Source organism: Parasteatoda tepidariorum, chromosome 8 (assembly GCF_982258835.1).
Source record: "Parasteatoda tepidariorum strain Cologne lab strain chromosome 8, Ptep-v5.0, whole genome shotgun sequence".
Classification (NCBI taxonomy): domain Eukaryota; kingdom Metazoa; phylum Arthropoda; class Arachnida; order Araneae; family Theridiidae; genus Parasteatoda; species Parasteatoda tepidariorum.
In genome coordinates, this window is record NC_141762.1 from 42,935,935 (window position 1) to 42,963,705 (window position 27,771).

A 27,771-nucleotide genomic window follows, 5' to 3' on the forward strand; every position below is an offset into this window, starting at 1 on the left:
AAAATTTATTTTGGGTGGTCCATTTATTTTTTATTTATTTATTTATTTATTTTTGTGCACTGTACAACGAAAAGAAAAAGAAACCATATTAATTAAGAAACATATTTATTAGATAAAAAATGATCTTTCCCTTAATTTAAAAATTATCCATAGCTTTGTTAAATAATTTATACTAAAAAGAGTTGTTATTTATTTTCATAACAATTTCTTGACCTTATTCTTATTATTTTTTAACATTCAGAACACAAATATAATTTTCTTCACAAATTTTCTTTTTATTTATTCTTGTTTTGATAGAGAATGGGAAACAAAGTAGGAAGAACTCGCTGTTCAGGATATTCCTAAATGATTGAAAAATAAAAGGATTCAAATCAATATGCAAAATACAATTAATTTAGTTAATGCAGTAAAAATGGAGTAAATTTGAACTGTTTTACCCTATTGTTTGTCACAGCATGTTCTCATTTGGACCTTGTGCCACTAAACTTTACACTCAATCAATCAATTGTCAACACAGTTATCATAAACTTTTGCAAATAATATGCAAATATTTTTGCTAAAATCTTAACTATAAAGAATAAAAATATAGTTTGAATGAGTTGAGGAATATAACTTCTACTAAATAGGTTCTTTTGTTAATTTTATATATAACGTTAACTGCGTAATATTTCAAAATATTTCAGTAATAGTCTGAAAAAAGTTTTTAGAAAGGAATGATTGATGTAATAAATCCCAATTAAAGAGAAGCAGAGGCCGACTAAAATGAAGCATCATTAAAAATAATATATCTAAGGGTCCTTTTGAATACATTAAAAAAAGAATTTCCGGGAAATATATGAGTATAATAGAGCCCCTACTTAGTTTTTTAAGCAAAATATTTACGACAAATAAATTTACTTTTGAAGGAAAAATTAATGTCACTTAAGATTTAGAAGAACTTTTTCTAGTGATTTCAAAAAGAAAAAATATTGATTTTATTTATTAAATTATAGAGCAAATGAAAAGAAAAAAAGATTAAGCAATTTATTGTATAAATTGCTGCCCATATAGATTTGTATTCCTCTAAGGTAATCACGCATAGGTAATTCCGAATTTGGATAATTCCAAATTTAAACAAAGACTAATTTAAAAAATTTCATTATCATTGATAGATTTTTACAAAATGTAGAGTTATAGGGTACAAAAGTTAAATGTAGATTTACTACACCTATCTCAATACAAAAAATATTTAATACATACTCAAGGCAATAAATCAAAATGGCCAAATACTTTCACTGAGCAGATTTAAAAATATGTATTTCAGATTTTTCAGAAAACTATTATTTATTTATATGTATGTATTATGTATTAGATATTAATATTACTGCAATGAAAGTTGTTGCTTTTTCTAAACCAATCGAGTCTGGTGGTAAAATTTATCAAAATTTGAAATATATTTATGAAAAGTTCATCTTTGCTTCAAACTTTTAATTTTTTATTTTGTTCATTTTAAAGTGTTAACAAATAATAATTACAGTAAATAGTCTATTCATTAGATAAATTAATAATATTCTTTAAATAATATATGGCTAATATCTCAACGTATTTTGCAAAGACAATCCTTATTTTATATTAGTAGTTTGTACATTTGTAGTATTTGTTGTAATGTGAATAGTAGTTTGTTTAAATAGGGCGTAGTAACGTCAAAATTAACTGAAGGTTCAAAAATTTTAGTTTGTAGTTCTCTACTTCATTTAAAAATATTTTTCACTGTCCACAACTGTTGGCATCTCTGTATGGTGTCCCCTGAAAGATTTACTAATACGTATGTCCTTCTGATACTTGAATGGCAAATGTCAATATGGTTGGGCACTGAAAAAAATTTTTTTTTAATTTTTTCATTAAGGTAGTAAAATTTCTCCAAATAGTCAATTTCTTAAAAAGGTTAATATATTTTTTTAAATATTAAGCTATGTGTTGGTTTTTAAGAAAAGGTCTTACGGTTTTCTTATTTACGGTCTTTTTCTTTTATTTATAAGTTACTATTCATTATTTATTTTTGGTTAGATATGGAACTCATTAAAAATAAAACATTTTATGTATATATAAAGTAAGCAATTGCTTTACAAAGGAACAATTTTAAGTTCGTAATAATAAGATACTCACTGCTTTGCATTTGTCTAATACACACTTCATATCAATTTCAGACCAAATTGATCCTGGTCCTATATCATTAGGTGATTTTGTCGGCAATCCATCCTAAAAATATATATTACAGATTATTCTTCGAAGATTTTTAACTGAGCTTTTTGCGCAATAAATAATAAGTTATCTTTTTAAATTTTATGACTTAAAAATTTACTATCGTAAAGAATAAAAATACGTGTATGGTCAAAACTACCAGAACATGGTAACATTTACCGTATTCCGGGCTCTATGAAAATATCAAAGAAACTTTGTAATTTTTAGCAAACTGCTTAAGTAATGACTTTTAGTAAAATTTACAGTAAATAATGTTTCAATTACCATGCTCTTTTGTAGTGAATGTGGTAAAATTTGGTAATTTTGACAAAAAATTGGTAATTTTAACAGTAATAGTCGAATTAGAAATAACTCAAAAAATGTTCAGTTTGATGCTCTTTAGTTAATTTAGTAAGCTCCAGTTAGCTTTTTTTTCCTTCGCTTAATTGTTTTTACTTCTATGTAAGCTAAAAGCTATCAACAATCGATCTTTCAAATCATAAAAAAGCGTGTTTGCAAACAAACAAGTGCTTAGACTACGATAAACTAAATCAACAGTTTAATTGTTACGCACCAGGGCTGTCCCTACCGTCTAAAATTTAAGATTAGAGGTAGTGGGCTCGAATCCCACCTTAACCACAGATGTTAACATTCAACTTTTTCTAGCTTTTTTTCTCTCGAGTGGTTGTAAGATAGTTATTTTAGTGGTAGTTTTCGGTAGTAAGCAGTAAACACAAATATATTTTATTCTTAATTTTCAAAACTTTAAGCACTTTACCCTTTGATTATCATGCTCTTCTAATGTACTTTCAATTTATTCATATATAGTGGCTGCCAAACTATATCTAAATTAAATGTATGTATACAAAAATGGTAAAAAATAATATTTTACATGAGATCAAAATAATCTACAACTCTACAAATTGTCACTAAAATCATGTAGACGAAATTGCTGTAGTTATTTCCTCTATATTAAGCTATTTAAACTAGGGCTCGAAAAACCACCCGTCCGCCCGTCCTCGGCGGTCAAAAATTCCTCGCGGACAACAAATTTCTCGAATCCAACGTCCGCGCGGACGGCCATTTTTCCGTTAATGTTCGTGATACACTTTCAATTTTTGTTATCTTACAAGAGTCTAGCGTTTCACTTCTAAAATGACCCTCTAATCTAGAAATACAGCAACATACTGTGCATGGTGGAATTAATGTTTTCTCTGTCTGGGAGCACTGCAGCGGTTGAAAGAGGCTTTTCAGCAATGAACTTACAAAAAAACACATTACGTACTGGTCTTAAACAAGAGTTAAACGCAATTATGAACATCTACCAAAATGGAAAACCCCTTTCAGATTTCTGTGCAGAAGTCTCTGTAAATCATTGGCTTGATTGTGGAACTGGCAAACGTCATATTTGATTCATTTGACAAGCGCAGTACCCTCGAATAAATTGACATTCCAGATAACTTGACCTTTGTCATTTAAATTATTTCTTAAAAGAAATAAATTATTTCATAAAAGAAATACTAGGTTTTGCTATTAGTAACCTAGTATTTTTTTTATTACTGTATAATGTAATCCTCGTATTTGTAATCCTAGTAACTACTAATTCATTGTGCAATTTATATAAATGTTTGTAATAAATAAGAGAAAATTATAATTTTATTTATTTAGAAGCTACGGGTTAGTTTCAAAGGAGGACGGGTACATTGTTGGGCAAGCCGTCCTCGGGGACGGGTAAAATTTCTGAGTTTTTTCGAGCCCTGATTTAAACCACACTTAAATGCCATTTTTTTGTCGTTCAGCCGAAATTTGTTTTAAGAAGAAATACTTATGCCCTATTGGCAAGTGTATACATCTGTAATTTTGTCTCAGTTTTAACTTTTCAATTTTAGCACTATATTCATTTATGTCATTTTATCCTTTCACCTTTTGGCGGTTTTATGAGCTGTATTTACGGCTGTTTTTGGTGAATTGTTAGATTTTTTGTCTTGTATTGAGGGGTCCACAAGCTCTGGCTCACAGCTCACTCAGTTTTTACTGGTTGTCTCAGGGTTCATAATTTTTGTATTTTATATATATATAATTTTTGTATTTTATTTACATAAGGGTTAATAAGTGTTGTATTTTATATATTCATATAATTTTTGTATTTTATTTATTTAAGGGTCTGTTGACCATTTAAATGATCCATTGTATTTGGCGTATGGGCCTATTGGCCTAGGCCGCAGTATATATAATAAAATTAAGAAGAAATACTTACTTCAGTGTTTGTGCAATTTCGCAGCTGAAAAGAACAATCAATTATCAATCAAATATAATATTATAATGTTTAATCAAATACAATATTGTAATATTCAATCAAATATAATATTGCAATGCTTAATCAAATATAGTATTGCAATATTCATTCAAATATAATATTGTAATGTTTAATGAAATATAATATTGTAACAAGTATTGATGTCGAGTCATTTGAAATATTCAAATAATTAATTTTTCTAAAATAACGATTTTCAAACATTTCCTATTAACTATATAATTCCACTGGATTTTAAACTGAGATTTTAAATTCTGTATGTGTTTTTCGATGTTCATAATTTTCTATAATGATTGAAAATGTTTGGAAAAAATAATAGTATAAATTACGTAAAAAGTGCTTAAAGTTCATAAAATGGATAAAAGAAAAACAAATAAACTCAATGGTCTATAAAAACAACAAAATGAATTACACTAGTAGCTTAATTTCCTTTTCTGATTCAGCATGAATAATTAAATGCACATTAAAGTAAATACATTAAAATGAACTCTAATGCTTCCTAATAATTCAGGCATTATTTTGGACAATATTTCAAGATTAGCACCAAGCTCTTGCTTAAGAATTCGGCAATTACATTAAATTTACTAGGTGCAATTAAAATAAATAAGTATGCTTTTATTTAAATAGGTTTTTTAATGAAAATTTTCTTTACTTCTGTATTTCGGCTTATGAGACATATTTGTAAAATTTAAGCGCAAGAAAAAAGTTATTATTTTTTTAGCTTGGTATATTAAATAACAACGTCATATTAAATTATACTGTTAACACTATCTTTTAGCTAACATTTTATCTGAATATTTTTAAAAATATATTATATCCTAAAAATAATATTTAATTTACAATAATAATAATATTTATATTGCATTTTATTACATGTTCATATAGATTTTATATTTATATCACATGCGATTGTTTTGTTTACAGTATGTTTATAGCATGAATTTGCTGTCATAAAAATTTATACGTATATAACGCCTGTCACGTTAACTTAAATTTTCCTTGAATAAAAGTATCTTCGAAAGAAACTTTTTAATGCATTTTCTTTTTAGTCTCATAACATATCAATTATTTTTGATTCCCTATTAATAATATTTTTTAAAAATTTTAAAATACATTGGTATATGAGGATTCATTCTTCGGAGAAATTTAAATGATAAAATTTTAATATTTCTTAACCCATTTCTTAACCACGTGGAAACCAATTTAGAAACCAATTTTTTAAAAACATTTATTTGCTAAAAAACTGCAAAATGTTCACGTTAAATTAACAAAAATTGTACAGGTCAACGAGGAACTAAAAATATTTAATCGCACTATAGTCTTTTTTTTTTTGCACAATATCATAGAATAGAATATATATTTGTGGGTTTTGCAACATTAACTAACAAAGCATCGAATCATTTGATGTTGTGAACATCATTTTAAAGTTATAAAAATAGTAATGTACTGCAATATAAATCAACAATAATATAAGAACAACAACTGCAGTTGTTTGGAATCGTTATAATTGTATCTTGTTGATTTATAGGAAAAATAGCACGTTATATTCGAATGCAAGACACTGTTGAATTCAGAGTAGAATATCAAAAAAAAAAACAATGAGCAATTATATTGAAGTGCCTTTGTTAATGGCAAAAAATTTATAAAAGAAAAAATTCCAGCGTAAGAGTTGTAACAGAAAAAATTCCAGCTGTCAGATCTCGTTATATCGCGTCTTGTCGGAGAATGAAAAGGTGTGTTCTGAATTTCATGAATGAAATATGTATTCTGAGGAATTTCATATTATAATATTTGGAGCATTTTCATTTAAAAGGGAGGTTTTAAATGAACAGAAAATAATCAGCAAGACATTTTAAATGGTAATACGTTTATAAATAAATTATGATTTATGATAGGACCTTATGCTCTTATTATTTTATAATCGACGTGGAGCAACCGATTAAATTCTAAGTTTATGACTGTCAATGTTCAACTCCGGAACCTTTTAATTTTGATCTCAATTCAGAAGACGAGGGAACTCCTGGATCAAGTATTGGGTGAAACTTGCCTTCATGGAGGACTTTTTTCATAGAACTAACCAGCATTTGCCTTACACGGAGAAGAAAACCAAGAAAACCCTCACTCGGTAGACGTATTGGGTAAGGGGACTCTTAGCCACTGTGGCTGGTGCGATAGGCGGGTTCGCAATTCGTATCGACCAGTCATCGTTTGGATTCAAATCTGGATCACCTCATTGAGAGTTGTTATGCTTTAATTTGGAGTAAAGATGAATTCTGTATGAGTTCTTATTAAAAAAAAAAAACTGTATTAAGTTTAGCAAGATGGCATCGTTATATCATGCCTTGTCGTGATTGACTGTTAATTTTACTTTTATTTACTCCTTAAAAGGAATGTTTAATTCAAATTTAGTACTATACATAAAAAAATGTTTATTACAATACAACTGATGTCTCTCCTAATAAAAATTTTAAAACCTTTTTATTTGAAAATTTAATAAAAATTTAGCTCCAAAATAAACACAACAGAGTTAATTACTTTTTAAAAAAAAATTAGAATCACAACAAGAAATTAATTATTCAATGTATAGTTTAAATATAAATGTAGAAATAAATTTGTTTTACGCCCATTTAATTTCTTACGCTCAGTGTTGTAATTTTCAGCAAAATTGACACTTCATTAAAAAAAAAATTTAAATTGCTTAATTAGTGTGGCTTTCATCTCTGAAAGATGTAGCTTTCAAAAATAAAATAACTCCCACTGAAATGATATAAAATGAAAATCTAATTATCTAGTTCCGTAATTAAGATGTTTACTTACCGTCTGTAACAGAGTCTTTGGATTGCAGTAGGCGCAGTTACTCTGAAAAGGTTGACAAAGGTTTATTTTTTTTAGAAAAAGATAAAATATCATGAGCACATTTTACATTTGACTAACAATGAACATTTTAAATAATTAATGAAGTAGATGATTCCATGGTAAAGGATCAATTAGCAATTCTAATTTTAAAAATTTTTTTCACGAATAAAAAAAAAAACTCAAATGTTAAAAAAGATTTTGACAAATTTATAAAGGGACTTATTTTAAATTATTTTTAAAGATGGATAACACTGGGAATCAAATTTTTATTTTGCTGAATTCATATAAATACTATGATCAAGCCTAATTTGGATGTGGGATTTCAAATATGCAACCGGTATCTCTCTCCCAGCTAGAATTTCTTTTAAATGACATTTTTAGTATATTTATTACTGAACAAATGAATTGTTCTGTATTGAATAAATTGTATTGAATAAATTGTGTATTGAATAAATTTGTATTGAATAAATGTTTTGAATAAATTGTACAAATTTAAGATTTTAATGACTTATAGAAGAGTTAGGGCACATAATTTGGATTTAAAACGCATAGGAAGCAATACTCGGAATGTCCTCGTTCTCGACCATGGACGTCTCCTTATTAGGACTTGTTCAGAAACACACGCACTCTCAACAATAAAACTCTCCCTTCTGACGATTTAGCGATCCTTGAGTAGTATTTTATTAATTTTGAGAATTATTTCGTCACGAAATCATATGATTTGTGACGATACGTTAACTCTCAAATATGTAACGAAAATGTTTCCTCAACTCGAAACCTCATCATAGTGCATTATGGGAGATTATGAATGAGAAGGACAATACGGGGGGAAAAATAGATAGTCGAAAATAATGTGTCGAATTATGCCGTTAGGTCTGAACGGTCGCTAAGGATTTGGTTTCGTATCAATAAGACCCGGTGTTTGAATCACGTTTCGGGCATGGGTGTAATCTTATCTCTTTGTTCTTGTTGTGTTGTGCGACCTGTATGGTGCCCGTGTTTAAGTAATTACCAGAAAAGTTTACATTATGTACTATGAGTGAATGACAAAAAAATTCTTTAATTTTGACAATATTAATTTCCTCAGAGGAGTGAGGAAATTTTTTTCGTCACTTAGACGAAATTGTTACTCGTAGCATACACAGGAAAACAGTTTAGACAAAAACGAAGATAGGTACGCGATATTTGAATGCCCATTTTTGACAGTAAGAAAAAACAGTTCATAATTGCGAAGTGCCCGTTGCTGCAGATGGCGGCATTTGTGGTATGGTTTCTTAAACTGCATTAATCCTCTTGATGTCCCTTAAATCCCATTGCAGTTTGTTGCTTTATTTACGCGGTGCTATTATATATAAAGTTTTTGAACTTGTAAATTTCGACAAAAAATCGACTAAAAATATCCTTTTAAAATAAATCTGTAGCTAGGAGAGAGAAACCGTTTGCAGAATTGACATCAGCGATGCACAAGTATCTAAGATCTGTTAAAAAATATCTTCCAACGGGAAAAAAAAATTGTTCTCCCTTGAAATTCCTTTAAAACAAAGTATTTAAAAAAAGTTTCTCATGCTATCAGAATATTTCTTTATGAAATGAAAGTAAATAATGGTTCATGAAATAAAATGTTAATCCATAAAAAAAAATTTTGTTTTTTGCTATTCTGAAAAAATAGCCTATAAAATTTAAAAAGAAAATAGCCGACCAGATAGTGTAGTGGTCAGGGAGCTGACCATACATCAGAAAGGTCCAGAGTACCAATCCCGGACAAGGCATGGATGTTTTTTCATTCTCTATACTATCGGTCCTTACTGTGGGAACAACGTTGGCCCACTTAATATGGTGCCCCTGAAAGAGTGGCCGACAAATCTGCTCTACTAATATGTTTGAATGACGAGTGTCAATCGGGTGGTCATTGGAAAAAAAACTATTCTGAAAATATATTGAGTTATAGAACAGTTTTTTAAAAAAAATATACTCAGTTTAACCGAATTATTCTAACGCAAAAAAAGTGAATGTAAATGAAATTTAAAGTTATATTTTTTAAAAAAAAATAACCATTTAAGGCTGGTAGATAAAGACATTTTTATTCAGAAATGTAGAAAAGATTATTTCATAATCAAAACAAATGACTATTAAAAATAATGCACAATCTTTAAACTGAGAGTGTGCATGAAACTCAATATTTTCGTATTTTAATGAGCTTGTACCAGAATTGATAAAAATTAAGTATTATTACTTTATTGTGCATAATTTTATTATGTAACTCACTTGATCTGTTGCTGTTCCTGTATCTTTGAAGCAAAGACGTATAGCCTAATATAAAAAAGGAAAGCAAAATAATTAGCAGTATAATTATATTTTATATAAATTAGCGTTTCATAATTCTTCAATTAATTTAATTAACCCTAATTTTTTAATTGAGTTTAAATCCAATATCCAACCAAAAAATTTCACCTAAACGTAGATACTAAAAAGGGTCTTTGACACCAGGTTTTAATAGCAACGCTTACGTGCTTAATGCGTGTAAAAAATGATTAATCTAAGTAACATTTGATCTAATGATCAGATTTTTACGTGAACTATCAGGATGAGAGATTTGAGGGCCTACTCATAAATATAGGTTTGCATATTTTGCAATACCTTGGAAAAGTTTCAAGTGAATTTTAAAAAAAATTTGCGCACTTTCCGCAAATTTAATTATCTATGCATTAGAATAACTCCATTGAAATTTTCTTTTAAATAATTACTTATTATTATTTATTTAATAATAGTAAAAGTACTAACAACATATTACATCATTTAAGAGAGTGTAAATTTAAATTAAAAAGTACTAAATTTTAAAAAAAAATGATGGGGTTGCTCTTACGAAATCGAATTTCAAAAATAGATTCCTTGTGAAATTTAGTTACTCAGAAACTATCAACCGATTTCATTCAGATTTTGTATTTTATCAACGCATTAATTATTTGCATTTTTTTTTATTCTTTAAGATAATGTAAAAATTGCATGCCTTGGAATTTAAAATTTTCGACCATTATGTAATAAAATATTAAAAAAATAAATAAAACATAAAAATATAAAATATTATTTTTTTTTCTAGTAAAAACACAAATCTGAGAAGTAAAATTTACCGAATAAATATTTCTGCTGCTTTGCTCTATGGTCTCATGATAAATTTGACAAATTTTACCTCTATTTCAAAGTTATATCGCTTGTTATAAAATTATACCTTATTGCTAATTTTGTAGTCAATTGTAGTCAAAACACTTAAGTAAAAACTAACGAATTTTGATGTGTTTTCGTAGACCAAGAAGCACCATGGGGTATTTTACCTTATTCTGGTAATTTTTATCATACTTTTTTAAGAGCAAATTACTCGGCATATTTAAGGTTAGGCCTTCGAACTTTTAAGATTGAAGATTAATGTTGAATGCTTGAAAATCCAATTGTAAGAACAAAAGTTAATCTTTCTTAGTCACTTTTTGTGCTCAGTACGTTGGCGATTCTATCTTTACTCTTTGGATAATCCAACTTTTTGAAAAAAATAAAAATATAACATATAATGCTTTCTCAGAAATATGTATTCAATATTGTATTAAAATATGGGTACCTTAAACCATATAACGAAGAAAGTTTTCCTCAAATTCAATACAATACTAAATTGAACAATGTTTCTATTCAATTTAAATCATAAAACCATCTAAGAGTATTTAGAATGCAGGTTATAATATATTTGAACATATCCTCTAACTCAGGTTGTAGCTGATTGCTTTGAGTACAAACAAGTACCCTAAACAAGAGTGTATTTGCATTATATATAAGCGATCATGTTTTAATAAAAAAAAAACAATATAAAAATGATACATTTAAAGGAATAATGCATTTTGAAATTAGTAAATGCCTTACCATACTTAAATATGCACAATAATAATTGACATATCTAAATACTCAACATCATATCTTAATTACGATATTTAATTTCCCACTACGGCATCTAAATTATAATAACTAAATACCCCCCACCCTTGTTTCATGCATTTATTCTACCTTCTTTATCATAAAATTGACTCTTAGATCGTTAAATTCCACCGCATACGTAAGCATTTCAATAATTAAGCTTTTATGATTAAATAAAAAAGATTATATTCAAAATATACAGAACTTGATCAGTCTATACTGCTCAATTTAGTGAGTTAACTGATTTAGAATTCTCGTGCATCCACCTTAAAGAAAGAAATGCTAGCGACACGTAATTTTACGTGCTTGAAATTGTCTAAATATTAAATATAATTCCTAGGTCTATAAATATTTTTTATAAATTAATTACGGTCGGTAAATAACAAATAAAAGGCTATTTCACACAATTTATTAAATTAGCCATAATTGGGTACTCACAACTCAAGAAGAAGCTTTCTAAATGGCATATATCATATTGTACTCAAAGCTACATGAATTTTTAGATTTTTATTTTATTTATTTATTTATTACTTTGGAATTTATGTTATTATATAAAGTTGTATAGAGTTTAACTTCTTACTATAATTTTTAGAAGAAAAAAAATTAAAAATAAATGTGAAGTTTTCTAATATCAGACTATTGTCTTCATTGGTTTTCTTATTAATAGACTATTTTGCTTTTTAATTTTTGCTATTACTTTTAATTTATCATTTACAGCCTATTACAGGCTAAGATTATCTATGTACTCTTATCTGGGATGAGGGAACTACATCGCCTCATGAGAGCCAAACTTTTTTCTCTAACTAACCGACTCAAACAGCCTCCAGTCCATTTCAACGTTATCCAGATATTTAGCAGGTGGTCTTCGTCATTTATGTGTACCATTAATTTTAGAGAAGATAATTTTTTCTTTGGATTAGCTAGAATTGTTTAACGTTTGAAGAAATGAAATGATTAATTTGCTTTAAGAATAGTGTGGAATTTGTAATTATTTTTTATTTTTTTTCTAAATTATTAGTTAATAATGAAATGCTAGACTGCTTGCACTTTATTTAATTTTATTTAAATAAATATATATAGAAAAAAAGGTAGTCTTACATGTTTTACTATTATTCTGAAGAACTAGTTTTATATGTAGCATCTAACTCAATATGATATACTTATAATTTTAAAAACCTGTTTGTTTATTTCTAAAATGAAAAGGGAAGCATGCATGGAATTCATATAAACTGTTGTATCAAGGAAAATTAATAATATGGGATTTTTAAAAAAAATCGAATGATAATAGCGGTGGACCTGAAAATTTTAATTTTCAGTAAGTAGTCAGAGCCCGGTAAACTCTAATAACTTAGATACTTTTATCTCAAACTTAATAAGTTCAAGACCGATATCGCTGCTTTTCGTTTAATAGCTACTTCTTAATTTTTTTTTTTTTGCTTGTGTCAAATTTTATTTAAAGAAAATTATATTAGGAACAATCTACGACTATATAAAGTTAATTTAACTTTAAGTTAAATATCTGATAAAATTTAGTCAAACATACTGAATTTCCAGAACTTTAAATAAAAATATTTGTTGAGACAAAATCCATTTAATGTATATATTACAACTTTGAAACGTGTGAATCGTAAACAACTCTCCTTTCCACCACAAATTAATGGATTCGAAAAGATCAAAATTTTGAATTGGGACATTGGACATTTAAATGAAAATTATGCTTTCCAGACTCTTTCTACATTGATGCACTTTTAATCATTGGACGATTTTTGGAAAGCGACGGGAAAAAATGACCAGTTGTTTATTGCCACTTCTTTTGTTGACTCACCGTGTGGCTTTGGTTATTTTCAGGTCCAGCTGATACTATCCATCAGATACTTCTGCAATATAACAATGTTGCTGCGAAATTTTTTTAAAAACTATCTTAGCCATAATTAAATCAATTAGCAAGAATTAAAATTATGCAAAACATACGTAAACAAAACGAATAACTTTCTTCTGAACGAATATAATCAATAACTTATATAATAATATTTTTCGACATCCCAGATATTTCCAAGAAATCTATATAAAGTGCATTATCATATTTCTGAAGAAAGCTGAATCCAGACATACTTCATTTTAAAAATTGTTTATCCATGAGAATTTCTCCTGACAGAAATTTAATAAACTTTAAGAAGATGTTTATGCATTCCGCCGCTGAAAATTTTAAAATCCTGCAGGAAACAAGCAATTCTGAATACCAGAATGCAAAATTCAGCCAAATACATAAACGCCAACAATTCCTTTTGCCTCCACAGCAACCGAATCTTATTTGGTGAAGGAGCGCGAGGCAGTGTTTTGCGTCGGGGACCCCCTAATCCAACCGACATGCCACATCCAATAAAAGACGATCACGTTCTTTTTGGATACAAAGACCAGGACAACAGAACAATCTTTTCGAAGGCCGGAACAAATTGAAAGCCGGGAAGAAATAGAAGAGCGAATAAACGAACAGCTTGTGCTAATGGAAGAAGAGTTAGGAAATTTAGTGGGATTTCCGCTGCATTCTAGTCGTAAATGAAATTCCGTTGATGGGGTGACATGAAATGAAGTACATCGATCAGTTGGTTTTGGAAGACGATTTTTCACTTTCTTAAGTACTTGTATTTATGAGTGCTAATTTGATTTCTGACTAGTTGATGCCAGTTTCTATGACAGTAACTCTCATAAAAGTATCTAGTTCTGCATGCTAGTTCTAGAAGAGAACTTGTGAACCTTATTAACTAGTACACGGTGAAAGTAAGGCTAACAACAATAGGAATTTGTGCATGTTTTTATCTCGAAGTTCATTTTTTATAAATTGTTACAATTTTTTCCTGTAATTCTCGTTAATCCTTTGATGTTTTCGCATATAAAGATTTTCTTCACAACGCCGTTTTCCGGTCAAGCAAAAAAATTAATTTTGCTGTACAGAAGCAGTTTGTAATTCAACCTGCTGATTTCTATTTTATTTTATATTTTATTTTGCATTTTATAACCGTCGTTGTGAACAGCCAACTCAATTTTGAGTTTGCGAACGTCAATGTTCAACTCCGTAGCCTTGTAATTTTGACAAGATCCAGAAGCCAAGGGAACTCCTGGATCAAGTGTTAGGAGAAACGTGCCTTCATGGAGGACTTCTTGACGGAACTAAGCTTCATTTAAGTTACGAGGAGAAGAAAACCACGAAAAACTCCCACTGTTTATCTGACTGCAAAGCGGCTATAACCCGTGATCAGTTTGCCACTGAGGATATTTTAAATCAGCTGTATGGTGTGATTAGTGTAAGCTGGGCTCAGAATTCGTATCGACCAGCCATCGCTAGGAGTCAAAGCAGGCGAGGCGAGTGCTCTATCTCTTAAGCAACCCTGGCTCTGCCCCTTTATATTGTTGTAAATATCGGAAAATCAATTAGCCCTACAATTATTTGGGATTATATCTGCGAAAATAAACTGGAAAAATTACAAATTTTCCACCACCCGTTTCTAAATTATAAACACCATTAAAAATTGTAATATTGTTTAAAAATGCTGGGGGTTACAAAGGTGGGGTAGTCATCCCCTATATCCCTGTATAGAGGATCAAAATTGTGATGTCATCTCGTCGATCATCCTCAGGGATGTTTCGCAAACCGTTGCCAATAGCCCATTGGGCAGCTCTAGTGAGACATAATTAAAATACCTACCTTCCATAAAATTGGTTTAAATATATGACTATTGTCTGAAGGCGGGAGGACATGAGTTATTTTTCAAGATACAACAGAGTGTTCTATTTCGGGGCTTGCAGAGGAAAGTGCTTGTGTATTTTAATTTTTCCTTAAGATTGTAAATCTAGCTAGATTCGTTGCAGTTCAAAATAAACACGTGAAATGTATTTCTAAGTACAAAACTGTCCCCGAAAATTTTCTTATACATTTTACAATATAAAATAAAATTTAATAGGTTTTATAGACCATGAAGGAATTATTTCGTTAATTACTTCAAAATATTAGGACTTCCTGTGGTGACTCAAACATCGTTGCTCATCCAGTTGGTTGATTGATAGGAGTAACATCTCACCCACACGAAAGAGTGACTTGACAGATCAATCAGAACTCTTTTAACTTCTGATTGATTTGTCAAGTCACTTATAAGTGTGATGCGAACTGAGTTATTTGTTCTCTTGCTTGCGAATACTGTGTACGTCATGGTACTGATTTCATTTTATTATGTTCTTAAAATTTATCGTAAAACATTTACATTTATTTACTAAGTTAGTTTATATTTGTTACTGCCGGGTACCTCTTTAAAAATCATCTAATGCTATGTTTCGGAGTCAAAAGATAGGCTCTGAAAGTTTGAAGCTATACAATTGTCACAAGTGGAAAATGTCCTATAGTCTTTATCTTCTGCCACATATCCACCTTCACAGATATTGTCTTATGTTGTTTTAGTTTTAATTTATTAAGAAAAATATGCACTTATTATAGTATTTTTAATACTTAACAGAGATATTTGTATTCTATTTTTAATTTTTCATATAATTTTAAGTTCTAAAATTTCAATTGAATATTTTATCATTTAAACTTCTGAAATAATCGCTATAATTATGTTGAAGATTGACTAACTCATAAGTCGTATCAAAAACTAAAAAATAGCTGCTTTGGCTCCAGTTGTTTCAGCACGTATTTTAAGTTTAAACTTGATAAAGAGCGTCTCAACATTTTTATTTTCTAAATCATGGCGCGACATGCAGCCGTTTCAAACAGTTTAAGTCTCTGTCAACGTTACAAACAACCTTCAAAAGACATATGTCAAAAGATTCATCGCTCTTTTCTGAGGCATTGCTTGTTTCAATCGATTTTTATCCCATTTTTATTTCTGTTTACTTTTAAAGCGAACTGGAGAACTGATTCAATTCTTTACATTTAGCAACCATAGAGAAATTGATCTACACGCTGCACATCATGAATGATTCGAAAAACTTAAAAAAATATAACTGGAGTTGCAATTGAGTTGTAGAGTTTATTACATCACAAATCGCAGAAATGACTGGATTTCTTTCTGCAATCATTACAGAAATGTTTTATTCGCGTGTTTTAGAAGTCTTAAAAAACGTTTTAATTACTTTAAAATCTATTATTATAATAATAAATATATGAAACAATACAAATACTTGTATACTACAATAATTGTACAATAAAGTAAATTCCGGCAATAGAGAGCAAAAGCGAACTAAACTAAAATAAAAATGTTGCTCTTTTAACAATGTTTATGCTATATTTTGCTAAATGCATATTTTTACAGTTCAAGCAATAGTTTTTATCTTAGAAAACGAAATAAATATACCATAACCTAATTGAGTTATTCAGTCTATAGTTAAAAAAAAAGAAAAAAAAAAGAAGCTACATTTGGAAAGCTTAGTTTGATGGTAAAAGCTGATAATTCTTTAATATATTCTTAACACATTGCTGACCGGCAACTTTTTTGAAAATAACCCCCATGTGCCCGGCTATTGTTTTGAAGGCCGATGCGGAAGTAAAACAGTATAAATAAATTTTAGAAATTTTTAATTTCGTATGATAAAGAGTATAACAATTATCTACGTGTAATGGTACACCTCAAGTTTGGAAAATATATCAGGTTTCGTAAAGTTATAATAAATTGGTAGAGAATTAAATAGTAAAACTTGAAAAGAAAGGAATATTACGCCCACTTTTTAAAATAGTCACCACGAGATCACTGCTAACGAAAACACGAGTTAATTCGTAACCGGTCACCAACGTTTGGCCACGAAAACACGAGTCAACTCGTGACCGGTCAGCAATGTGTTAAAACTGCAATTCATAACTCTTTATTTTACACCTGCAGTTCATAACTCATTGTTATACTTTAAAAAGCTGTATTTCATAACTTCTTTTTATATTTTCGAAGATGCAGCTCAGAATACCTTGTGATAATCTAAAAGCTGCAGTTCATTACTTTCTAATAAATGTTTTTTCTTTAAATTGCAATGTTTCGAGATGCACACATTTTTATTAACTCACGCACCAGTCTATAGGATTCCGCAGCTTCTTTTTTTTTCTGCCACGCTCCCCTCCCTTCTTATTTTGCTTTTATTATCTACTAAGATAGTTATACCATTACGTTTTCCTTATTTCAAAAATTAACACGTTTCAACATGTAACAAAACATATATGTTGGCAACTAAACTAAAGTGTGTTGAAAGACTCCAAAATGTTTAATTTAATACCAGAATAGTATAGTTCAAAACCCTGAGTGATAACAATTTTGGAACAAATAGAAATTCGCATCTGTTATATTTTGAGGAGAATCTTTTGGCTAAATAATATCACATCTGCAGGAGAGGTATATAAGTATGGAGGGGAAGGGGAATTTGCGTCAAGTGGAAGGACATAACAATAATTGTAACATCACGCATTTTGTTCAAAATAAAACATTCAAAGCTATATGTTAAGTATTTTCTCATTTATTTTCAATGTTCAGTGTGCTAAAAGGAAAACGGGCCACTCTGAATAACTTTTGATTTAATGATTCGATCGGATTTTGATTTAATGACTTTTCTTAGCATGTTTGAGTTCATCCCCTCTCACTATCAATTAATTGGTACAGACTACATTTTAAATTACGAAATCAGACGCACAGACATACTTTCTCTGAATAGACATACCTTTTTTCAATGGATTCAGAGTCCTGACGCTCAAACTATAGGAGGTAGCAGCAATCTGTGACAAATTGTCGTTATAGTTTGGACAGGAAAGCGACCCAAAATTTGGATCCCTTAATGCTAATTTTACTTTTTGCGTATTTTGCCATGTTTCGAGCACTTTTTAAGCAAATTCAAAAATTTTTGCACACAATTATAAAATTCGTTTATCTAAGGCTAATTTCCTGCAAAAAATACATTTTGGTAGATATTTATAATTTTTTCATTATTTTGTTTAATAATAGTCGAAAATGTTAAGGTATAAAATTTTTACGTCATGTAATTATGCATGGTAAAATGCAAATTCGAGCGAAATCGGTTGAATAGTTTATTAGAAATCTAATTTTAAAGAAGTCGTATATTTAATTGTTCTTTTATAGTATTATTTTACCAACTAGGTATGTTAATTCAGTTTTTTGTTATAAACTTTTATCATACATCATTCGAAAAATGCCCGCGATTATTCATTATTGTTGTTTGGCTCCCACATGTCAGCAAAACAATGTACATTTTAAAAATAGAACACAGTCTTTAATGTGTTGTTTCCCTTTTGAACTGTAGGGTGCTTTCTGTTTAAGTGATACAGCGTAGCACGTGACAAGCGAAGTTTACACTTTGTGAAAAGAAAGAGATTAAAATTATTGAAAAAAAAATTATTTATGGACAGAACCATTGTATGATGACTCTATACATCACAATTTTATATCGTCTATCAAACCAATATGATTATATTATCTCCTTTAGTAATAGTAATAACTAGTGGCTGGCGTAGTTTAGACATTTCTGGCTTTTGTGTCATTACTTCATTCAGCCAGCCAATTTTTGGGAGAATAAATTTATTTTCTCGACGAATATGCAATTACGAAATAAGTAATAAGTAAAAGGAATTTTTTTCTAAAAAAATCTATTATTCCATTAATTTTTTTAACTATTGGTATAAGAATCTAATATATATAATTCTCTTACGTGGCTCCCAAATTTTGGATGTATTTCTTTTCTGCCGGTGGCAACGTTTGCTTTGTTTTGTTTACGTTACTATTTCTCTTACACGGCGACAAAAAAGGCCTCATTACAACTCCCCGAATGGCAACGATAGAAAATTGACCAATGATTGCCGCTAAAATTGTCATATACCAAATCTAGATGAGGTGGCTCAACATATAGCGCTTTAGAAAATGGAAACTGAAATAACCGGAGAACATCAGATGCGGCAATCTCATACTATTAAGCTAAGCAGAAGTGAATAGTCTTTGTCAATAGATCTCTATTTTAGTATTTTGTCGAAAGCGCTTTTTTTTCACGAATTTATATATTACGAATTTATTTGACGATTTTTGATTTATATCACGAATTATACTATAGCACATTTCTAATAGGTTTAACGAATTACATGTCATTTATTTGAATTCAAATTTTTTTTAATGACTTTGTATTTACTGAAAAGATGTAATTTTCTTTAAAAAAAAAGTTTTTATATGGATTTGAATGATTGTTTTGAATTCTTAGAATTTTGTGCATTTGCAATGTACCTAAGTTAGTAGCGAGCGAAGCGAGCTTGGTTTGCGAAGCAAACCATATAAGATTGCGCAGCAATTTTCGGGGGTTGGCGAGCATTAGAGAGCAGGGGGCGAAGCCCACTAGTTCATTAAAATTGTTTCCACGTTGTCATCGCAATTTTAGATAATCACCGATTTTAGATAGGGGATTTCATTGAATACATGAATAATCTTGAGAAGTTACATCCGGATACGATAAATTCGGTAAGACCTCATGGATATAATTACTAGTGATAAAAATCCGTACGCAATTCGGTGAAAATATTTTTGTTACTGCTTAACTGGTATGCCAAAACATTCAAGATCCCTCCAACTCTCAAGTGGGGCATTTTCTTGCCCGATGAAGTGCGTGGCCTCACGGATAAAATCAAAGTTGCAATAGAAGTTTTTATGTATTGAAAGGTACAAAAATAACTTGCTACTTTTTTGTACCATTAAAGTAACGATGCTCCTTTTTAGCAGTATGCGAGGCAGTAGTTCGCAGGCGCAGGAAGTCTTTGGTACATTCGGATCATTTTCAAGCTCTTTATTTTCGGCTTCGGTTTCCAACTTGCCGTTATCACCAGCAGTTTACTTTGCTGATCTCGTTTTATGGTACAAATTTACAGACGATACTTCGCGACTTCTTACATTTGATATGGATTATTCACAAAACGCTTAGTTGGATTCAAAAGTCGTCTGAAGAGGCTTATGTCATTAATGCCCATTTAGTTGACATTAAGGTTAAGTTGCTTACTAGACGAGTCATCTTTTTTTTCTTATAAAGCAACGTTTTTTGATGAATGACATTATATCTTATAAATGCTGTGAATTCGAAACACGTATCTATAAGAAAATCAAGATATTAAGTTTTGTCAATCTCTAGCAAGTGCCTTGTGATAATATTATTATATAAATTTTTCAGGAACATGAATACTCAGAATTACTTAAATGCATTTGTGTTTAAAAAGTAAACATAACAAAAATTAATGAAACATTTATTGTTGTTCCACAGTGGACTGATAGTTAAGACACGGTTCCCAGCAGATCACCGAAGTCAAGCATCACTGGCTACGGTCAGTGTGCGGGTGGGTGATCACTTGGGTCAGTCTGCGTAGGGACCGAGGGTGTGCGGTATTGGTCCTCGTTAAACTGCTCGACTTCGCGTGCAGGTCGTCGGGCTACCGAAGAAGGGTCCGCCATTCCCTCTGTAGAGGATCAAAATTGTTATAGCATGTCTTCGGATCATCCTCAGGGATGTTTCCCTGACCGTCGCCAATAGCCCATTGGGAAGCTCTAGTGTGATGCAAATGCACCACTACTACTACTACATTTATTGTAATTTTAGAATGCGTTTTTCATTAAGCGGTATAGTCATGTTGAAGTTTTAAACTTTTTAGGTACAGCGTGCTTTTTTAAATTCAGCTGTAAAAATGTTTCATTTTTTCCCTTAAACCAGAAGTACTTTTTTTATAATGCATGTTTGTCGTACTCCGCAAATTGCTCTTTTGTGCGCAAATTGCTCTTTCCCGCAGTATTCTTGTCTTTTAAACTGAACAACTCTACGTACATGTCAGTATTTTCAATAAGTAAGCCCGTGTAGAAAACCAGGGCATTGCGCATGGTGGAAATCCCTGAGAGTAAATATTATCTTGAAATTGTGGATAGAGTAATGTTTCATTCCATATCTTCAATTCATTTATGCAAAATTTTAAGATGAAGTGCTGTTTTTGTTAGCATACCTATCTTTAAAATTTCGTTTCACTGGTTTTTGGCTTCTAACTTTTTATTTAACTTTTTTAAAGTCTTATATAGTTGTATTCTTATTTAACTACTCAGGTATTTTGACTTAAACTGTCATCTTAATTCATAGCCATATTTATTTCCTTGTTAATTTCTGTTTTAGTGTCATTATTATTGCTTACAATAATTCTTTAGTATTTAAACTGAGCAACTTTATAAAAAGTGTCCCTTTTAAATTCAGTTGTGATGAATCAGGTGTTGATCTTCTTACTGCCATGAAGGTTTTTTTTTTCTTCATTGAAAACTGAGTCATGATTTCTTAGCTGTATTCTTAGTCTTCAAAAAGTACGGTCGAATCGTACATGTAATATCTATATTAGCAAATTTGATATTACCCTGACTTGCATTTTGAAGTATACTTCTATATCATGACTATTTGATACATTAGTGCGAATGGCAGAAAAACATAGACATAGGCACAGACAGAAAAAATACACAGATTATAGAAATAAAAATATTAACTACTTATTTTCCCTCAACATCATCCTTGTCCATACTTTACTCAGGGACTGTTATCACTTAGTTAATCTACTCTATGCGTATAATACCGTTAAATTTCATCACCGTGTTTACACAATGAGTGGTGTTTTCAATATAAAAGTAAGCATGAAGCACTGGGAAGAAAACACTGGAATAAAATGAAAATTTGGGGTTAGATAGAGGCTGTTAACCTACTGATTGTTATTCTATGAAGGACTTTCTTTAAATGATTTTGAATTTATTGAAACATATATGAGGACTAATATGGACGCAATTTTTTTATGCTAAATAAGAAGTTTATTTTCTTTGTTCTACTCTGTCAAATTTAGTTTATATTTCTAAAAATAATTAATACTTTTTTAGGAAAAAATACAGTATGATAATAACTGTATCTTGATAGAAATCGCTTTGTTCTTGATTTTACATCATTGTCTAATATTTAGAACACACCATTGTCTAATATTTTATACGGATTCAGAATAGTTCTAAAAATTTTGAAAAAAAAAATGAACTGTTTCTGAACTTTGCACTATTCAATTTAATTGATTTTTTACCAATGCGGAAGCTGTTTTCATGCTAAAATGTAACAATGAATGTTCATGCATTCATTGTTACATTTTAACTTGCTAAGATAATATTAATACTGCACAATTAGCAATACACAGATGAGCCGAATAAGGTGAAGCAGCAAAACGAATATAAGTTTCCAAACCCAGTGTTATTGATCTTTCATCCAACTCAACCAATACTTACCCAGGCCTTAAAGTCAGTACATATCGTATGATAAGACACTGTTAATGCAGATTTTAACCATTTCTTCAGTCCAATATATACCGATTGTATAAATGGCACATAATATTAATGAGTAAATGAGTCCAAAACACAAATGCTAAATATCAAATTAAATGCATGTGTCGTTAAAAGATACATGAGTAAGAAATAAGAGGAGCACATTTGTTGTACCTTTCAGTTACGTGTCTCAATAATTCATGAGTGTAGAATGGATTCGCGTTCTACTTATACCTATAGAGTGATTTACTACTTTATAGTTTTGAATTTTAGAGATACAGTGTACATTTAAATGACAAAGATGGGGAAAAAAACTATTAAATTAGAGACACCGTTCTAGAATTTAGGCATAGTGGTAAAATTCGGAGTACTTTTTTACTTCTCCAATGCTCATTTCGGTAATTGATATCATTCATTGTAATATCATCATCTCATATCATCAATATTATCTTCCATTCAAAACAATATAAGTAATTGGTTATGACATGCCACTTTACAAGAAGAAAAGGGAAATTGTCGTCTTACTGTTAAGCAATTCTCAGTGGACACAAATAATTTCCTTTATGTTTAATATATTTGATAAATTTATTTAGTTATTGTTTTGCAATAAATAAGCAGAAAATAAGTTCTAATTACTGTTATAAAATTTTTTGCATGCAAAACTCTGTCAAAAAACACTTACATTATTTAAACTAAGGGACATAGAATGTTTATTAAAAGTTGTAAGTCAATTTTAGAAAACAATTTTTTTGCACTACTGCTAAATAATGTCTTTGTTGAAAACATTTAACAAGTTCTTAGAGAAGCAAAAATTTAAATATAAATATTAAAAAGAAGTTTGAACATAAACTTAAATACAAATTTGAATTAACATGAACTTCGTTAAGTTACTTTCCGTTAAATTGAGTTACCATAAACTCTCGGTTATATGGCATACCCATTATTAGCAAAGAAAAATAATGGCGATTAAATTTTATCCTAATAGAATTTAGAGCTTAAACTGACCTGTTTGAACCACGTGTGCAGTATAATAATTAAAACGTTTTGAACTTTTTTAGCTCAAATCGTTCTTTTTTAAATTGTGGAGCAATAATCTGTTTATCACCAATCAAAAAAAAATTATTGTGTAGGAATCGTTGAGCTTGATGAGCAAAGTGAGCAGAAGGCTATGCCTTCAAATAACACACTAAATGTTTTTAGAGCTCAAATGGGCCTACGCACCCAGGATTTAGTTAATTCAGTTGGCATCAGTAAAATTAAAATTAATATACTTGAAGAACTGTATTACTTGAACTACTGATCACTGCGCTTGAACTACTGATTACAACACTTGAAGAATAGCAATTAAATTTTCAAATGCATTAACAAGTGTCAGTGAATATTTTTTGACAAGCTATCTTCAATTTAAAAGGATACCATATATATTTTCCCATGATTCCAAGAGTCTGCTACATAGTCTGCCTAGTAATGTTTACAAAGTCGCGTATTTTTGCGTGCAATTTAAATACTTTTAAAAGTGTACATAATAAAGTGATAGTTGATGATGAAAACATAATATCTGGTAAAATCCTCATAAGAATATGTAAGTATTTGCACTTACCAGACGAAACGATGAGTGTCCAGCTATGAAGAGAGTTAAAATACTTAGGAGGAAGATATACCTCATCTTTCTGCAACTCTAATTTATATCTATGTGAGAAAGGAGAAAAATGATAATAATTAATGGGAAATGTTGGCATTATAGCTGAAAAATTGAAGGCTTTTTACAAAACTGACAATAGTTTAAAATTAATGACTATCAGTTTTTAAAGTATGTGGAAAGAAAGTTATAAAGATTTTCTTTCTTCAGAAATTCCAGTTCGTATCAGTACATAAAATTAAATTCAGTAAAAAATAAACTTTAAGTATTGAAATGAAATGTGAAAAATGTTTACAGCGTACAAATTTAGTAGCAGCTTAAGAGATAAGTAATTGCTTAAAATAAACTGCAGACTATTTGCTTCAGAATTTTTTTAACATATGCTGATATATTGAAAGAAGATTGTACACTGTGGAAAAAAATGTGGTCAAAAATACCATAGTATTGTAAAAGGTTCATTGCTTCTGGCTCTATGGAGAAACCAAAAATCTCGAAAATTTGCAGTAACAGTAGCGAAACAGTAGCTATTTAGTAATGATTTCAGTACGCTTAAAAATAAAAAATTGATTTAAAATATGTGAAAATATTCTGCAAATTCCGTAATTTTATCATAATACCATAAGAACCATTTTTCGGTGGAATCTATATATATATATAAAGCTAAATACAAGAGAACACGAAGAAAATTAAGAAAAACAATAAGTTTGCGGATATAATCGTGTGGGCTGATGAAAAGATTATATCTTTTTTTACCGGCTTTTTTAAATAAAATTTCACTCTTTTTTTTTTTAAACTGTTGTTTGTTATTTTTTTACTTATTATTTCCCCCCCTTTTTTCATATGTCTATAATTTTTCTTTGCTTTATCTTCATTTTGAATTTATATATATATATATATATATATATATATATATATATATATATATATATATTATTCATGTATATACTTTTTAAAATGTGTGTTAAAAAGAACTATAATTTTAAAAGCCAGAGTTTCTGGTAAACAGTTACCTAATAAATGGTTTAAATTCCGCATATTTTGGTTTTATTAACCAGAAGAATGGAGTTCATTTAAAAGAAATGTCATTCCCGTACAGCAGACTTTTCCCATTACCAGATTTTCCTCCGAGTAATTTTCAGAAGATTTTTGGGACTTCGCATTATTTCAATTAATATATTTTGAGCCGTGATGGCTCAGGGGATAGAGTGTCTACCTTACAATGCGACGAACCGGATTCGAATCCCAGCGATGGCTGGTGGTTAAGAATTCCGCATCCAGCTTGCACCGACCACAGTGCTAACGCAAAATATCCTCAGTGGTGAACGGATCTTGGACTAGAGCTAACCATGGGATGTTCTCGTGGTCTTCCTCTTCATGTAACGCAAATACATGTTAGCTCCATCTGAAAAGTCCTCCGTGAAGGTAAATTTTCTCTCAATACTTAATCCGGAAATTCTCTTGTCTTCAAGATTGGGTTCAAAATTACAAGTCTACGGAGTTGAACATTAGTAGTCGCAAACCCAAAAATTGGGTCGGCTGTTCAATGACGGTAATAAAATTCATATATTTATTTAGAAATCAGAAAACAGATGAGAAAAGATTTATTTCTTAATTTTGAAATGAACTCTTATTTGTAAAAAGTGGAACAAATTTTAATATGCATGCCGAAATTTCGATATTGTCTGTGGATCCCAACAACCTATTCTATTTAAAATTTGAAATATCGTCCCATTAGGGTATTTTGTGCCTCCACATTTAATGAACTCATATATTTAGTAATGTTTTCTGACTTGTTTTCAGTTTCTTTATAGTAGTGTTTTTGTTATAGTCATAGAAAATCTAAGTGAAAACTTCAAATGAAAATTTTATATGCCTAAATGACACAGGGTTCTTCTCCCAGCAAACAGTTTTTAAATTTTTGTATTTTTAAATGTTAAAACACTGCATAAAAAGTGTTGGTGAAAATTTTTTAATTGATTAAATACATATGGAAATTACGTGCTGTATTATATTTAGGTTTCTAATGCAAATATTTTAATTTTGAAGAATCCGAAAGATAATCGAGTCTAAATGACAACTCATCAGGTGTAATATTTAATTAAATAATGTCTAAACCTTACTTATTAGATTTAGACACTTAAATTTAGAGACTCACGCATTAAATTAAATTTTGTTGAGTTAAGAAATTGTTGGAGGTTTTTTGTTTCAATATCGATTAATTAAAAATGAACACTTTAATTTTTAATGCTATTCTACTCAAAAGTTTAGAAGCATAAAAACTTAAACATTAAAAAAAGGCTATAACCTAATACTTTATTATAGCAAAATTAAATTCCGTTCTTGTTAAAATAAACGTTCTTTCCTAATATTTTATGACACTGTTCTTTTAACATATAAAATTAAAATTACATTTGACAAAAGGGAATTACTGTAGACAGAAATTAAATCAATTTTATTGATTTTGGTAATCAAAATTGATATTTTTACGCGTTGGTGTGATATGGTAATATTATTTGATATGGTAATATTTAATAACATTTAATTAAAATTGTCGTACAAATCCTATTTTCATTTAATTTATTTACGTTTTTCAGCTAGAATTAAGTTTAAAGTTTAACCTGCTAAATATGTTTCTTAATTGAAAAAAAAAGGAAATGATTAAGAAATAAATTTGAATGTTTCATTGGTTAAGCAAGTTTAATTGGTTTCAAAAAAGCAAATCATTTAGGCATTCTAAGTTAAGTTGTATAGTTTCAGTATTTTGTTTAAAAAAATTATAAGCAAATTATCATATTTTAAAATATAATTAAAATACTTTTATGAAAGTACTTGAAAATTATTGTGTTACAGCAGTTAAAAGAATAAATTCAGAGATTTGAATGAATGCATAAAATAAGAAAAACTATATAGTAATAAATAGGAATGTAAATTTTCGTTTTTAATAAAATAATAAAACAAAAAAATAAAAAATTTTTTCTCACCTTCTTTCGACAGAAAAATGTACACTGAATTTTTGAAAAATATTTTTTTTAATATTTTTTTAAAAATATTTTAATAATAAATAATTTTGATTCGCATTTAAAGTATTTTTTCAACTGTTGTTTATTGATGAAATTTTTTCAGATAGTTTTTATTTTGATAAGTAGTTTTACAATATGTGTGAACTATGCAAAATTTTCAAGGTTTAACACATTAAATTATATGCAGATGATTTTCAAATACTAATAGATCCAAAATAAATTGGGGTAAAGTATTGAATATACATACCTTTTTCTGCAGTCTCTTTCAGAACTTCTTTTAGTTTTTGGAAAACTTCGTCGTATACTCAAGTGTTTGCCGTAGAAGAAATTCTTTATATTTACTCAATACTCGAACACAAAAAAAAGAAAAATATCATTTATTGGTGTCATAGGTATGTAGTAACTAAGCAACGCAATCTAAGTAAGCATCCAAGAAAA

At 29.3% G+C, this 27,771-nt stretch overlaps 1 protein-coding gene across 2 annotated transcripts; it reads right to left on the reverse strand.

The window, feature by feature from the left end:
• Window positions 1-88: 88 nt before the first annotated feature.
• LOC107456720 (uncharacterized) lies at window positions 89-27,719 on the reverse strand. 2 transcript variants are annotated; one of them, XM_016074670.4, is made up of 7 exons: window positions 27,581-27,719; window positions 24,275-24,363; window positions 9,656-9,700; window positions 7,352-7,393; window positions 4,478-4,501; window positions 2,146-2,238; window positions 89-341 (listed from the first exon to the last, which is right to left on the reverse strand). In XM_016074670.4, the coding sequence occupies exons 2-7, from the start codon at window positions 24,338-24,340 to the stop codon at window positions 276-278; spliced, it is 336 nt and encodes a 111-aa protein (XP_015930156.1). In that variant the 5' UTR covers window positions 24,341-24,363; window positions 27,581-27,719; the 3' UTR covers window positions 89-275. The 2 variants fall into 2 exon arrangements, with proteins under 2 accessions (XP_015930156.1, XP_087006318.1); XM_087150192.1 differs by having other exon boundaries at window positions 24,275-24,350; window positions 27,581-27,706.
• Window positions 27,720-27,771: the final 52 nt, after the last annotated feature.